The 16,451-nt window shown below is 41.0% G+C and overlaps 1 protein-coding gene across 2 annotated transcripts; it reads left to right on the forward strand.

Annotated features, from left to right (window-relative positions):
- The first annotated feature begins 1,128 nt into the window (after window positions 1-1,128).
- On the forward strand, window positions 1,129-11,170 carry rgs14b (regulator of G protein signaling 14b). 2 transcript variants are annotated; one of them, XM_079353110.1, is made up of 15 exons: window positions 1,129-1,319; window positions 4,447-4,468; window positions 4,626-4,777; window positions 4,896-4,988; window positions 5,646-5,789; window positions 5,894-6,070; window positions 6,194-6,278; window positions 6,400-6,500; window positions 6,711-6,929; window positions 7,205-7,281; window positions 7,647-7,773; window positions 8,070-8,151; window positions 8,772-8,809; window positions 9,533-9,632; window positions 10,163-11,170. In XM_079353110.1, the coding sequence occupies exons 1-15, from the start codon at window positions 1,197-1,199 to the stop codon at window positions 10,405-10,407; spliced, it is 1,785 nt and encodes a 594-aa protein (XP_079209236.1). In that variant the 5' UTR covers window positions 1,129-1,196; the 3' UTR covers window positions 10,408-11,170. The 2 variants fall into 2 exon arrangements, with proteins under 2 accessions (XP_079209236.1, XP_079209237.1); XM_079353111.1 differs by having other exon boundaries at window positions 9,533-9,611.
- The last annotated feature ends 5,281 nt before the right edge of the window (window positions 11,171-16,451 follow it).

Genomic DNA, 16,451 nt, shown 5'->3' on the forward strand with positions numbered 1-16,451 from the left:
TGATAGCATGGAAGATTTTAAGCAGGTCAGTATAACGTCAACTCCTGTGGTGGCCTTCATTCAAAGTATTTATACACACATTGACCAGTAGAGGGTACTGCAGATCATAGGGTGCTCCTTGGACAGATTGCTAAACACAACCCTTACTCAACCTTACAATGTCAACCAAACCAGCATTTAATTGGACTGTAGACGAAAAACGGGGTAGCAGGGAAAAGCATCATACAAGGACAAAATCCCAACATGTAAATCTCACACAAAAATGAATGAATCATCACTTTTTCATAATGGACTGCAATACAAAATCAGGTGGAATAAATACAATAATATAACCACTATATTATTAATATAATATATGTTTTCATTTAACCTCAACCACATCTAATTTACAGTACCCCATGTGGGGCAGAGGACCTTGAGCGATATTAAAGGTTGTAAACATGTTAAATGTATTGTTATTGTTTTATTAATGAGAATCATGACACAGTAGGCAGGTTCGAGTTGATCTGTCAGCTTCTTTGTCTTACTTCATAGCAACAAATCAAGCTGTGTTTTCATGGAAAGCCAAACCAAGCAACATATTAGTACTTTCCTAATTATTAACTGTATAAACTATATTTAAACTATACAACTTTCTTTTAGCAGGTTTCTGGCTCAGTAACTCTGTATACAAAACCAAAGCTGTTTTCCTGTGAATAGAGCTCCATTTTTTAATTTGGATTTAATGACCAGTGTAAAACAGTACATTTGTTTATATTTTCTTTAAATGAAAGTAACATTGTAGTAAGAACTTCTTATTTTGTAGTGGTTTGGGCTCCAACTAAAATTAGTATTATTTCTGTAGTCCAATATTCTCCTTTTTAGCCCTTAAAACTTTAAAGCTTCCCCAACTCGTTGACTTAACAGTTTTGCTAGAACAGAATAAAGTCCTAGATATTACGTTTAAACACTAACATAATGCCACAAGGTCACCAAAGTAGCAAAAGTAAACAGGAAATTCTTTACACAAATTTGAGACTGTTTTAAAAACAAAACAAAGAGAGTTGCACTGCAGAGTCGCGTTTCACCTGGGTCATCAGCTTGTGCGCATGACAGCATACAACCAGGTATGAGAGGCTGATTACTTCAAGCTGCACGTTGCTCATCTTCATTCATTCATTCAGACAGACAGACATTCATTGTGTGCTTCCTTCAGGATGGTCGCTCTAAATGGACTTTACCATCGGTTCTCGCGTCTGGTAAAAGTTGCTGCACAATACCAAGTCCGAAAGTATGCCAAAAGGTGTTCCGTGCGCCCTGGCGGCTTGGCGCACAATACGGTATGACAACTCAAACACGTGTTCATTGGAGAGCGCATTTCACCTGGAAAGGTTAGAGTAGCCAAAGGCTATAATCCATTTCCCCATCAACAACCTAAAGGGTAAAACCGTGTAATGGGTTGTGTTGCCCTATGTAAACCACCTACAAGAAAACGTCAATTCAAAAACAGCCTAATTTAGGATATTTGCACACACGTATGCAAAACAAGAACTAAATGAAGTGCACGACACTACCCATGTAAAACTTGAGATCCACACAAAAAACCCTGCCAAGAATTGTTCAGATACCATAGCATACATTTATCTTTCCATCTCTTTTCATAGTTGAATTGGCTTTAACTTGTATCTCTTAGGGGATTCAAAATTGTTGTTTTAATTGTAAGCAGGATTTTGCAAATCCAATATCAGTTTTTCAGGTGAGAACATAATAAATACGAAATTGTACACCCCTGTTCAACATATCACATGGGTTTCTTAAAAAAAATAAAATAATGGAAGTCAATGTACAAGTTTTCTGTATGAGCTACAGGAAGTACTCAAACCTATGGCTGGCTCTTAAAAAGTACCCATAGTACACATATATTAGAACAAAATAGCATTAACATACTTATGTTATTGCTTTGCATTAAACCATACATGAGATATGTGAGAGTGTAATTACCAAAACATCGTAAGTGTGACATAGCATGAATCTTTAAATATGTGGATGTCAGGAGGAGTAATTTGGTTTCCTATTTTAAAGCCTACTTTTAATTGACTTCAAAGTAAAAAAAAAAACAACAAAAAAACCCCCAACAACTTTGCTTTGACTAAAAATAAGAGAAGAGACTTTGAATCTTTAAAAAGACTTCAGATTCAGGACTGTTTAGTCATTCCCCAAACGTGCTCCAAGTAACTGAGAGAATCTGCACATCAGAAGTAAATGACTGTTTGTCTTGTCTTTGTTCCCACATCACAGTGTTTCTCAAGACGTAGGCCGAGAACAGTTTGATCATAGTAACCATACTTCCTCTTTTGTGGCATGTTGCTATGGCAAGACTTCCCTTCCAAGCAGGAAGTGACAGGAAGACCCAAGTGATGACTGTGTGCGTGTGTGTGTGTGTGTTTGCGTGTTTGAGTGCATAAAGAGTGTATACCATGTTTGGGTGGAGCACTGTACTGTGTCCCCTGACAGTGTGCGCATTGCGTTAAGACTTCAGTTTCAAGTCTGGTCTTTGGGCCACCATGGCGAAGAACGGTAATGCTCTGGGGATTCCTGTTGGCCACATGGTGAGATCTGATTTAGTCGTTTATGTATTCATAATGTTTTAAGAAGGAGTCAGTACTTACATTTCAGAAGAGTAACTTAGATAAGGTAGTCAAGATTTTTAATGATATGATATGAGTAATGTTTTAATATTATGGCTGTGTCTTCTAGTCTGCTTGTTTTAACTGGCTCAAACTTGTGTACTGACATGCAGGTTAGAGTACCCAGAGTTTGTTGAGCAGTGACTTGTGTTGGCTTGTATTGTCTGTCCATACTTCTTCACAGTATCAGAACCAATAAGGCTTACTTAGTCTTCACTTCCTAGTTAGCAATCCTTTCAAAGTGACTTCAGTTCTCTTTCAAGTACTGTTATCATGATTTTTGTATTTGTAGCAAATGCTCCTGGACATGTCAGGGGGGAAAAAAGAAAACAGATGGTGGTACCAGCTATACAGTGTTATCGTTTTGCCTTGTTGGTGCCTTTCTTTACCAACAGACAGAATTCTTGTATGTGATTGAATCTGCATCCTGTGTGCGAGCTACTGAACACAGCCTCGCTGTGTATGAAGTAGAAACCTAGCCATGCCTGTTTCCCAATCTGTCACATATCGGCCTGTCTAGCTTCAGTTCTTACTCTGGGTGACTGCTGTCGAGACATTTCTTCAATTGGCTCAGAGCTGCTGTAGGAGTCAAAGTAAATAGAAATATGATTTTTGTTGTTGTTTTAGAAAAGAACCGGTCTGTTTTCTTTGTTTCAGTGAGAGTAAAGGTTCTCGTTTGCGGCTCTTATTGAGAACAAGCAAGACGCCGATGATGAATCATTTTCTTTCATGACACTTTGTTGAAGATGAAAAGTGGTGTTTGCTTCTCCGGGCAAGTTGGTCAGCACCGACATGTTGTGTTTTTTTGAGTTTGAGCAGTGGAGCAGAAAGAGTGAAGAGGTGGAGCCAGAGCTGAGCTTGCACCTGCAGAAACAGAACGCCCCGTGTCAACCTTATATGGGCAAAGTACATCAATGGCAAAGAGCTGTTGTCAGTGAGCGCTTGAGTAGTGGCGCAATATTCATCGAGTGGAATCCTTTCAGATTTCACCCTCATTCATTTTATCTCGCAAATGAAACTCTGCTGTACATTTATCTAAATGGCAGTAGAGTTTTGACTTTTAGTGGTGACAATGTTACTGTTGTGCCAGCGTGCACTCTGATCAGGTGTACACTCATAGAACTGATGTGCCTTTCATGAGTATTATTGTCTTGAGGTTGTTATTGAGGTTACAATTTGTGGCACTTCAGGCACTTGGCACAGACATCAAGTGTTTCCTAAACGTTGTTTGAAACGGATTTGTTTAACGTGCTGATTCTCATTCTGAGATTCCTCCCTGAGGGCTACTTTTTGGTCGATATCTCGCTATCGAGCTGATAACTTCATCACATGCAAACACAATGGCTTTCCGCATGCGTCTTGCATGCAAAGAGAGTGCAGACTTTATTGACAGTCTCCGCAAATTATGAATGTTCTTGAAATGAAAAAGAAAAAAAAAGCGTTTGAGCTTTGAAGTGAACTTCCGAATGAGAGCTTTTGTCATGAGTGTCACAACCACTTCCTGTGAGAACACTCTTCACTTATTTCATTACACTGTTAAAGCTAAAGAGGGAAAACAAAAAAACCCCTCACTCCCACTGTTAGTATTTCACATCCTAAATGTATGCCTGTGTGTTTTTGAGTAATACATTGTATATCAAGTGTGTGTATTTCTGTTATCTTGTGACACTGCGACATAAAAAGTATATTATGTACCTTTTGCAAACTTCATGTATTCCAAATGTCAGATGCTTTCCACTGTGTTGTTCACTGCTTTATATCTCGCTCTCTCTATTCACAGAGTCAGGCAGTGTCAGACGGAGGTAAGCGTGACACTCAGCTTGCACAACAACAGTCATATATACCTCACATTTCTAAGAACTAAAGCACGTCTGTGCTTGTCTTAGGGAAGGATCTTTTTTTTTTGCTGTGCTTTCCTGCCCTGATAGATGGGTGTGTTTGTGTCTTGATGTGTTGTAGAGTTGAACATGTCTGCACGGGGCTGTGGAGGCAGCAGCTCCAGTCTTCCAGGGACTCCATGCGGAGAGGCCGGCCCAGCCAACAGCGTGATGAGCTGGGCCGTCTCATTTGAGAAGCTGTTGGAGGACCCAAGCGGGGTCCGGCACTTCACGGTGAGACACAATAAACACACATTGTGTTCTCCAACGAGTTCAGGAATGATCAGAGTGTTTATGTTGTTCCATATGTCTTGTGTGTTTCTGTGATTTTTTAATTCTTTTTCCCCCACAGGCTTTTTTGAGATCAGAGGTGAGCGCCGAGAACATTTTATTCTGGCAAGACTGTGAAAAGTTCCAGAAGATCCCATCCACCTCCTTGGCTAAGGTACGAAGACAATTTGAACCTCTTTACTTGGTGAATCATAGTGATTCATTGTACTGTTGCATGTTTGTACTCGGCTGATTTTGTAGTTATTTTAAATATTCACAATGTCCCTAAACTTGTTTCTGTAGTTGTAAACATGCTGTTAAAATTTAACATGTATTTCAATAATGTGTCTGTGGCAGCCTGTTGCTATATTTGATCAAGACTTAAACCCAAAAAGACATATTATTGAGCTATTCAATACCATGATTATACTGGCTGAAGTCTCTGCTTTAGATATTTGTCTTCTTTTAATCCAAACCCAACACAAGAGTCCAGCTGTGAAGCCTTTAATCTATTTTTTTACCTTCTTGGCAGAGATATAGTTTTGTTAATGGTTGTGAAACAGGGCTTGGTGATACAGTAGCTAAGTTCATGCAGATACTCAGATAGCAGAGAGCTTCCTTTTAGTGACTTATTGATTTTATGACTCAGTGTGGATGCCTGTGTAAAGTTGATTTAATTCTTGGGTCCCTCTTAACAATAAAAGGCACCCAGCCAGCATATAGATCTGTGCTCAATGAGAACTTGATTCAGTGTGAGAAGAAGTCCAATGAGTGTGGAAACAGACAATCGTTTAGGTCCTGTATTGAGTCTGATGGAGTTGTCGTTTTCAAGCTTAAGGCAGCAGCTCGCTCCATCTACGACACCTACCTGTCTGACAGCGCTCCCTACTCGGTCAACATCGACGACACAGCAAAGACGGAGGAGAAGGACCTTGAGCAGCCCACCCCTGAAATGTTTAACAAGGCTCAATCCCAGGTCTGAGGGAGCGCATATTGTTATTTTAGCCTAAGATTACAACGGCCCATGGTTTGTGTCCAAGCTGCCGGTGTGTGTGCGCCAATCTGCCTGCTCCGTTTCAGATATTCAAACTCATGAAGATGGACTCCTACAGGCGTTTTGTGCGCTCTCCTCTCTACCAGAGCTGCACCTTGGCAAGTGTGGAAGGCAAACTTCTTCCTCAGCTTTCTCATGAGCCCGTCTGCACAGGGTCCTGGGAGGACATAGTCAACAGGAGCCCTTTGTCAGGTGACAAAAAGGTACAGCAACAGTGAGAAGATTATAAAGGCTGAGGGCCAGGGCAGAAGAAAACAAACAAACACGTGCTTGCTTTGTGTTTTAATTGTGTTGTTATGGCATTCCTCCATCCATCTGCCAAACAGAAAAACACGTCAGACTCTAGCAGCTTGAAAGGTGGTGGAAAGAGTGCCTCGGAGAAACGGCACCAGAAAAGAGGATCCTGGGGAGGTAACGCCGTATCAATCCTCTGCTTTTTTAAAACTATGTTTTCATTTGCATCCTCTGACTTCTTTTCACAATTTCTCCCTGGCTCTCTTCCTCCTCCTTCCGTCCTTGTCAATCACAACAGACTCATCCAACATCCACGGTTTAGTCTCCCGGACAGACTCCCATCTGTCAGTCAAGTCGAGCAGCAGTGTGGAGCTCAACTCCCTCTACAGACAGATAGAGGTTAGTACAACAAATGTGACGGGCTTTGGAAGTGGCGATCTCATGACAAAATCAATGTTCAGTTAAAGTTGTATGATTACAGAGGCCCACATGCAAGACAGAATTAAGTCCAAGTCTGACAGTTGGAAAAACATCGACCATAAAGTGACGAACTCGATCATTTCGAAGTGTATTTTAAACTTCTTTTCTCTCTCTTTGTCTCTAATACAGAATGGCAGGTCGAGTCCCAGGTCCCCGGAGCAGGGAGGTGGAGGTGGGGGTCGTAAAGGAATGGAGGGGGGCTACTGCTGTGTGTACCTACCCGATGGGAGTGCCTCTCTGGCCCCCACACCGAATGGCCAGCCAATCAAAGAAATGCTGGTGAGTCTGTGTGAGAAGAGAGGCTTCCCGCTGAGCGACGTCATCATCTACCTTCAAGGCAAAGACAAGGTGAGCACTTTCAGGGCCTCCGCTGCCACTGCTTCAAATCGACAAGCTTGGGAAAAATATATTTCCTAGAACAGTGGAAAGTTGTTCCACAACAACAAGCAGGATAAAAATATGACCGACCTCTTCCTGTTCTGATATCCTCTGAATCTCTCTCTGTCTCGTGTGTTTCTGAAACGCTATTAAGCTGACTTGAGATTGTAGCCCGGCCTGTGTTGTCGTCTCTCATAGACTCTTAAATAACTCTCAAATATCACAAATCCTGTTTCTCTCTACAGCAGCCCTTATCACTGGACCAGGACTGCTCTGTACTGAGGGATCAGCAAGTCTCTCTCGAGCTCAGGGTGAAGTTTGCGTGAGTCAACTTTGTCACTTTGTACTTCCTTTCTGTGTTTTTTTTTTTTTTTTTTTTTTTTTTGTCACCTTAGTAGGCTTTTACACCCCCAGCTCCACCACAACTTCATATCAACACAGAAGTCCTTGTGTTATCAACATACACAGACACCGGCTCTCTGTACCATGAACATTTGCATTGAACGCATAATCAGATGAGTTGCCAGATGTTTGGCTGCTTGTATTACTTGCCACATTATTATTGGTTGGTGGAGCTTTTTTTTCGAGGGCGTGCATGTTTACTGATGCTGTTCCAATAAATTTAGCATATTATTTGAGTTTGTGCTTACTTTGTGGAAAGGTTATGGGAGTACATTTATGTTCCAGACTGGAGGTTGCTTTCACTGGGAAGACAGTGGGGATCATGGTGAAGTCCAGTAAGACGCTGCAGGAGGCTCTCTCTTTGGTTCTGCAGAAACACCAGCTCAGGCTGCAGGAGGTTGTGGTTACAATGGTCAGTGATTGTCAAAGATTATGACTCAGTTTTGTCATTTTAAAGGAAAGAAAATATGTACGCATCTGATATTTTAAGTACACTTTTATCTGATTGCATTTCTGAAGTCGAATCAAATAAGTGAGTCATCTTTACTTGTCAGAAAACAGAGACGTTTGACATTTTCAAACGTAGAAGTTTGTAGAATCGACGTCTTTCCTGTCAACAGCTTTCCTATAAATATTTAACCTCTTATTAAAATGTAAATGGCAACCTCTGTTTGCGTGAATCTATGAGTGATGTTTTATTTGTTAAAGGTTGGAAGTAACGAGCTGGTGGACATGAGCAGCTCTGTGTTCAGACTGGCGAACAAGACTCTGCGGCTTGACAAAACCAAAGGTTAATATCTTCACCTTTTTAACACCCAAACTCTCAATCAAAAGTGAAGCAGAGGAGGCAGTGTTACTACCCTCCTTCTCTTGGCAGATTAGTAACTGAAAATAATCACATTTGGCACATTTTAGCCCTCCTTCCACTGCTAGCTGGAATAAAAGGTAGATCCATGAAGATGCGCTGTCCAAGCTCTTCTTCATCTTCCTCTTTTCTTTGGCTGTGTCCTCATATTCTTTGTTTGTTGCATAATGGGCGTTAGAAAGTGTTTCTGAATTCCTTGTCCCTCACTTGCTCCTAGCTGGCGGCAAGAGGAAAATCTTTTCACTGTCTCCATTAGTGTCCTGTTATTTTTTTGAGTCACTGTCTGCTAGTTCCTGTTTTTCTGTCTCAATTTTTTTTTCTTTTTTTTCTGTCGGGTTCAAAGCGTCAGAGTCCATTTGGTTTGTCGAGTGCAGCATTCTCATTCCTTGGCTTAATTTTCACACAGCTGAGTGACTAGAACCAACTTCACTTTTGGATCAGTGTTAAATTCTTGAAGAGGTGGAGGATGCATTCTGTGTCATCAGTAGATCAATAACTGTACTGTACTGTTGCTAACTTATTTGTATCTGTTTATTTTTTACCAGGAAAAGACAGAGCCAGCGGTTTAGCTCCAGCCACACAGGTAAGGCAATGTCAGTATACTTACAGTAAACCAACACACCCTTGACTTGTACATTATTATATTACTTGAAGGTCTTTCAAACAGAAGGTGACGGAGGCCTTGCTTACAATTGTTTCATGCTGTTCTCTTGATCAAAAGTGAATTATTTAGTCACCCTGGGACAAGTAAACACAGCTGTTATCATGAAAGAGTTCATTCCTTTTATAAGTTGTTTATCAAGAGATCAGGAGGGCCAGGCCAGCATGCAAAGATAGTATCTTGTTAACTATAGTAAGCAGGCCAAATGGCCAATCAAGGACCTTATCACTAATCAGATGTGAACACCCATCAACAGTCATGACAGTTCCGACAATCACTTTTGAGCTCTTAATTATATATCAGGATTTTAGGGATGGAGTGTTTGTCTCCTAAAAAGATGATTTATTATTTTTTGAGTAAGGGCTTGTCGTTTTCATTTTGAATATTCTGTTTAAGGAAATGTGTAAGTGTGCTACACATCAGAAACACAACTGTATGAAAGCGTTGGCAGTAAAGTCGGAGCACATCAGATAATTTGAGGAGTGATTAAGCAAAACAGCATCCTGAAGTATCAACAGTAATCGTTGTGATTAAAGATTGACTCGTGCTTGAAATTCCTTTGTATACTGTTTTTTTAACATACTGTGTAACCCATGAGCAGTCAATAATCACACACTGATAACAATGGTGACTGTTTCATCCCAGTCTGGAGCGGGGAGTGCGGGAGGTCTGGAGGCCCGGTCGTCACCGCAGACAAACAGAGCCAAAAGTCAACCCAGACCCAGTAAGAACAGCGACATGGATGGTAGGAGATGTGATCTAGCAGGGTTGGGCGATTTAGACATTTAGATGAGATACATTTACATTTTTTAGAAAAAAAAAGTGTATCTTTATTTAAACTTTGAACGTGCTTTTATGACCTTGAAGGCCAAATTTCTTCTTCTCAAAACAAGAAAGCCAATTTTGTGATGAGATGTTTTATTTAGACCAGTCTCAAATGAAGTCAAACTACATTTGCTAAAGAAGACTTGATTGATGATTCAGGACAAAACTGCAAAATGGACTCAGGGGTCGCTTAATTTAATCAGCCACAATTTGAAAGATCAATAAGGAACCCTTAATCTACCGTTTCCAAATTAAATTTCTATATAATATACTCTAAAGGTTTGTTTTTAGTTAGTTGCATTATAAAATTGTTTAAATCATAATTTTGTCCAAACAGCCCAACCCTGATATATTTGCTAGGATAGATCAAAAGATGCTAGAATGCCACTGTGTTAGTTGATTATCTTGAAACAAACGTCAGAAACAGCATGCAGTTTTGTGTTGCGTCAGGACTTCTGGATATGCTGTCGAAGGCTCAGTGCTCCAGGGTTGAAGACCAGCGAGGCCTTTTGACCAAAGAGCAGCTGGAGGTCCCGCTGTTCCTGCAGGTTCCCCCAGAGCAGGCAGCAGCTACTGACCAGCCAAGCACAACCGCCACCGTTGACTCCAGAGAAGAAGAGAAACCACTAACTTCAGGCGAAGTCACGTGCGAAGCCCCTGATGGTGTTGAGGACTTTAAGGAAACAGCAGTTTGAAAGACGTTTGCGTGTGCAATGGACACAAACACGATGAAAAGTTAGCAAACATACCTTGTGGCATCATGGGAGAAGTCTTGTCAGGAGACAGAAACTCCTTTTTTGTAAAATACGGTGAAGCACTTTTTCGAATGGTTTCTAAATAAGCTCAGAGACTGCAGTGTGCGTCCAACACTGCTCTATATAATTGGACCCTTGAGGCAATATATAAAGAAGAAGAATCATGGCAAATATTTTAGTGTCATTTCAACACACTACACATCTGACTGAAATAAGTGTTTGCTATGAATTGTTTAATGGATTAAGTGGAAGTTTACGCTCAACATTTAATGCTGTGGATTTATTCAGTTCCTTTTATTGCTCATAATCACAGTTTTCAGAAAGGCTTTGCTTCATACTCGTGTTCCTCACAGGACTGTCCAGAAGTGCATTTTGAAGTGTATTGCACGTTGTTTTGTTTATTCAAATTAACATTATTGAGTGTTTTTTAACTAAGATGTGTTTTATGTTTGTTGCATTACTAATTGTCTTTTTGTGTGCTCAGTTGCTTTGTTGAAAACAGTGTTTGTGGTTCTGAAAAGTGAAATTGTTTAGCTGTGAAATGCACTTTGAGAAGTCCTGCTTTTCTGTCACGCCAGACTACATTTCAGGGTCCAGAGCATGAATAAGTTATCTTAGAAAAAAGAGACTGAATCAGATAATGTGAGCATCAGAAAGATCCCACAGGGTGTTTTCAGAGAATTAAAGCCTTTTATGATTTGAATGATTTTCTTCCTGTATGTTTCTGTGTACAAGGAAAGACAATCAGGTTCAGCATTTACCCTCAGTGAGGGTTTCTTTTGGGTAAACATCTGAGGCTAGTTTTTTGGTTTGACAAATGCTACGTGAGTTGGTTTTAAATGCCATGCAGTCAGACCCCACTTCCCCAGTAGACTGCCTGCGTGACTCATGTACAGTTCTGATATTTGTTAAAAAAAAAAAAAAAAAATAGCTCTAATTATATTTTGTGTCTCTGCTAGTGGAGCCTCCCTCATAAATGCCAACATGTCATGATGTCATTATTGCACAGCGGTGGTGGATCATTGCAGGGGCTCTGATTGGCTCTTTTGTGAATGCTTGTAGCCAATTATATGCTTCATGTGTCCTCAGACTTGTTGCTGGACTGTGTTATTTTCCAGTTGAAGAGCCCGGGAGGACTATTGTGGCGTGCGTTCAGCTATTGTTTTACAAAACAAATAAGATGAAGCATAGTTGAATCCATCCACGAATCCATGTCAGCAAGGCCAATATTTCATAATAGCTTATAGGGTGAGGTGCAAGGTGCACCCACCTTGCTGGCATCATCCCCATATAGATGTTTGTAGCAGAAGAAATATACATGTGACAATGAATGCCTTTTAAAGTACAAATGTATATGAGAAGTGATACATGTGTGTGTGTGAGGGGGAGAGAGAGAGAGAGAGAGAGAGAGAGAGAGAGAGTGTGCATCCAGGCATGACTGGTGCGTCGGCGAAGCTATGAATGGGCAGAGAGGGGTGTGCTCAGACACCAGCAGCAGTGAGATGAAGAGTGCCGTCTACTTCGCTGCACGTCTGCACTGAGGGGAGAGGAAAGAGAAGAAAAAGAGGAGAAATAGGAGGTGAGTGTCTGAATTTCCTCCAGGCATTTCACAAATGTCAATTTTTGGGGATGTATTTACCTGCCCTTTTCTCTCTGTCACTCCCATCACTCATCCTCTGTCACTTACTGCATTTCTGCGCCCGATTAGACGTCTTATGCTGTCTTGAGATAAAACCCTTCCTCTCCTCTTTCTTAGAAGAGCTCATGTTTTTTATTCAGATTGGGTACACATGCTTTCTCCTTTGGCAAATTTTCTGTTATTGACTGCTCTCAGGATTTCATGTCGTGATAGATAACAGGCTTTATATATCTGTAAGTGTTTATTCTCTAAAATCAATCCTCTGCTAATGGGAGCTCTTATGGTACTCCCTGTGCCTTTTAAAGTCCTGCGGATACTTACACAAGTGGTGTAAAACCAAATCCATCCATTAGATCAGATCAATCCTTGCGCATTTCACTGCATTAATACTATTTGGTCAGCTCGTGGAGGACAGAGTCTGAGCTCAATGTGGTAGGATTGAAAACTATAACAGATTCATTAGCTGTTATCAGGTGGGACACACATGGTCGAGCTGTGATTCTGGGTGGTGGCAGCTGTTTCGGATGACTGCTGACTAAATCCTTCCATCTGGTTTGGGTGTGCATGTGTATCACACCTGAGTGTACAAAGACAGACAGCCTATCATCATCAATTACAGGACATAATGTCCTTGCCTCTGGGAGGCATCTTAATGCTCTCCCTCCCCTGCTAACGGTGCAGCGACCGTCCACATGTTCACCTCCTTGTGTTGTGATATAACAGCCTCTGTTAATACACATATCTAACACTTGTGATCCTAAGGGATTTAAGAGCACAAACCAGGCTTCAGTCTTATTTTTGTTTTTTTATTTTATATACTTCATTAATCCCCAAGGGGAAAGTTGTGGTTCACACTCTGTTATTGTAGAGACATGCTTCTCACACACACACACAGGCAGGACCTGGGGACATGCATTGATGGAGAGATGTCAGAGTGCGGCGGCTGCCACCACTGGAAGTGCCCCCTGACCTGGTGGGGGTTCGGTGCCTTGCTCAAGGGCACCTCGGCAGTCCTTGAGAAGTGGTCTGGCACCTCTCCAGCTAGCAGACTAATTCACATATTTTGGTCCGCATTTGAACCAGCGACCCTCTAGTTCCCAACCCAAGTCCCTACAGACTGAGCTACTGCTGCCCCCTTTATCACCTTGGCTAAAATGATGGGCATTATCTGACCCAAAGGAGTGAAAACAACCCTGAGGTGTCCATCACTGAATATGTGGCTTAATGATCTCCTCTGTCATCTTATTAAAGTGATGAATGAACTTTGATGACCCGGACACTTTCATAATAGCCAAGACAGCAGAAGTGATGTGTAAGTGCAACACGACTTTTACAGTTCTCTTCATATCTTTTCTGTGCTTGGGAAACTGTCACACACGCTGAAATGAAGATTAAGAACTTCTTGTCACGTTGTGCTTCTCAGTTGAGGAGTTAATTAGTAAGTTGACCCAACACTTAAAGATTTGAGCGGAGAAAATCTCTGTCTCTGCTGGTGTAATTATCTTATTACGCAGATGCTCACATGCATTATTTATGACACACTGTTAAGGGTAAGTACTTTTGTTGAATGTTTCTACCTTGAATATATACTTCTCTTCTTGCAGTGACTGAAAGTGATGGGGAAGAAGAAAAAATAGTGAAAAAGACTGCAAGGCAAACTATTCTATTTGCCCGTCCATGCAGAAAGAGTTCTTGAATAGCTTTTAGGATAATAGTCTTGGTGCTGCAGTTTTTCTTGTGCATAATAAAACATAGGCCGTCATGCATACACATGCATGTATGAGTGTTTGTACGCACAGCATGAAGAAGCATGTGTTTTGGGATGTGTCACCTTGGCTGATAGCTTGCTTGAGGTGAACAAATGATTGGCGAAGTCTGATCTTAAAGCCGCTTTCCTTCTGGCCTTTCTATCTTTTTTTTTTAAACCTCAGTTAAAAATAAGATGTGCTTTGACTGCATTCATCAAGGTATTGGGTTCCTAATCCTTTGGTATGGTCTACAAAAGATGGAATCCTTATTTTACAAAGAAGACAGATAGTCAGACAGTGACAGGGGTAAAACCAGGCCAGTCATTCACATCCAGGTCATTTTCATGAGTGAGCTGGTCAGAAAGAATGATCTCACATCTATAGATTGCAGGACCGGGCATCAGGGTTGAGAATATCCTCCTCCAACCCTAGTGGACATCGCAATGCACATTTGAAGTCTGTTTATTGAAACGGCAGTCTTGTATACATGTGGCTTCAGACATGCTTATGCATGGTCAGCCTGATGTTTCAAACAAGCCATACACACTCTGCAGAGCAAGTCCCTCAGGTACAGAGGAATCCGTTTGTGTTGGTGAATACCAGAAGATGGGCCTTGTTTATGTCATTTAAATTTCTTTTTAAGTTCAAATAAACTTTTAATGGAGTTGTCTGCAGCATTAAACGTTCCCTCACATCAGCCAGTAGACTGAGCAGTTTAGCTCATTATAATCAGCTTCCATTTATTTCTCATGGACTGGATTGCTGATATTTGTAGCGTTATCATAAAATTATCTTGACAGTTTTCCAAAAAAGCACAATATTAAAGTTCACATTATTTTAATTTAAAATGGATCAGAGCAACAAAAAAAAGGAATAGGGTGGACAACTGCTATGCTGGGGAGCTTCGGCTCACACCTCTTGTGCAAACTGCTAATCAGTATAACAACGCACAGAAGCTGGGCTTGACATGTTTTTGTAACAAATGCTCAGCTAAACGCAAATTCACATCTCATCATCAGCTGTGGATGCCCTGTTTTGTTTGGGGTAAAGCTGCATTGGCACAAGCCAGCTAAAAGTTTATTCTTTTTTAAATGTGTTAATTCACATTTCACATATTGCACATTTACAATTTGTTGTGCGCAACATTGGTGGAAGAGAGCACATCTTTACCTGCCCATTTACAGTATAGACCGATCAGATGAGGATAGCAGTAAACCAACCAGTCACTCTGAAATATGAGGAAGTATTCAGATCGAATCCATCCGAGCTGGTGGTAGACACACAGAGACATTTAAAGCAGCACTGAGATCAATGATGAATAATAGATCCCTCTCTTACATATTGATCCAGACCCCAAGGTGTTTTGTTGAAGAGACACCAGAGTTCCTGACACCAGCTGTGGAACCTACTGTTACCAGCTTTTCAAAAAGCTCTCTTTTTTTGTCATCTGTATGAATTTCTACAACTGTGTTGGAGAGCATTGGTTTGTGTGCTGCTCTAATCCTTTCAAAAGCAGAAGATTCTTTTTGGTCCATTTTTTTTCTTGAATTTCAAGGATGTGAGCTCAGTGTGGAGGGGGGTTCAGAGTGATAGCTGTCACTGATGGGGTTAGCAGCAGTAACCACAACAGGCAGTTTGTAAGACTCTGCAATCAGGACTCACACAAGGCTTTACTTCATAACCCTCGATAATAAAACTGTTAATATTTGATCGGACGTCTGTGAATGGAAACTTGGGAGGAACAATCTAGCAAAACCTTTTGGGTTGCAGTGTGATAATTGCTGCCCAAAGTTCAAATGTAAGATACATAAATCTGACGACAGGAGAAACAGTCTGTGGTTACAAATTAAATTGAGAACCAATAATGGGAGTACAGTTGGTAAGCTTGTGGTATGACAATGAGTACTAAAGGCCATGATAAATCTGACGTGGAACATTGTCTGAAATATTCTTGAATCTGTAAACCAGCATCGCCATCTAGTGACCGGAGGTTGTAACTGCACTTGTCCCTGCTTGTCTTATCTTCAACTTTTTACCAGGGCTCATATTTTCAGAAGGCAAAGAATTATTGTAAATGTGAATGCATTACAACTGTTGTTGCTGCATACAATGTTTTGTTTAAAAGTGTATTTAAACTCTTTGATTTTGACAGCAGCAGTGTTTCAAAAGAGATCATCTACACCAAACCTGCGTCAGCACTGAACGTCTCCTGAAGGAAAATCTTTAAGTCAGCTATGGAGCAGAAAGTGAATGAGGTGTGTGAAATCCTAATAGATAAGTTAGATAGTCTGGCCTTGTGTACTATGACCCTGCTTCTGTTTTCTGGTCCCTCTAGTGTCACACCACTACCTCTCCTCAGAAGCACATGAAGAACAGATCAAAGTCTACAGAGGAGATGCAACAGACAAAGAGGGTCTGAAATCAAAACCTCCTCTCTTCCTACGCTTCATGCTCACTTGAGTGTTAAAAATGCAAAAATAAATGTTACTGTCAAACGCATCCAAACTAATCTAATTCCCCTGTTTTATCTTAAAGACCTTTTCCTCACAAAAGTCGCTCCCAGGAGGACCAGAGCTGGACAAAGTGAAGGTGAGCCA

This window comes from Symphodus melops, assembly GCF_947650265.1.
Source record: "Symphodus melops genome assembly, chromosome: 9".
Classification (NCBI taxonomy): Eukaryota; Metazoa; Chordata; class Actinopteri; order Labriformes; family Labridae; genus Symphodus; species Symphodus melops.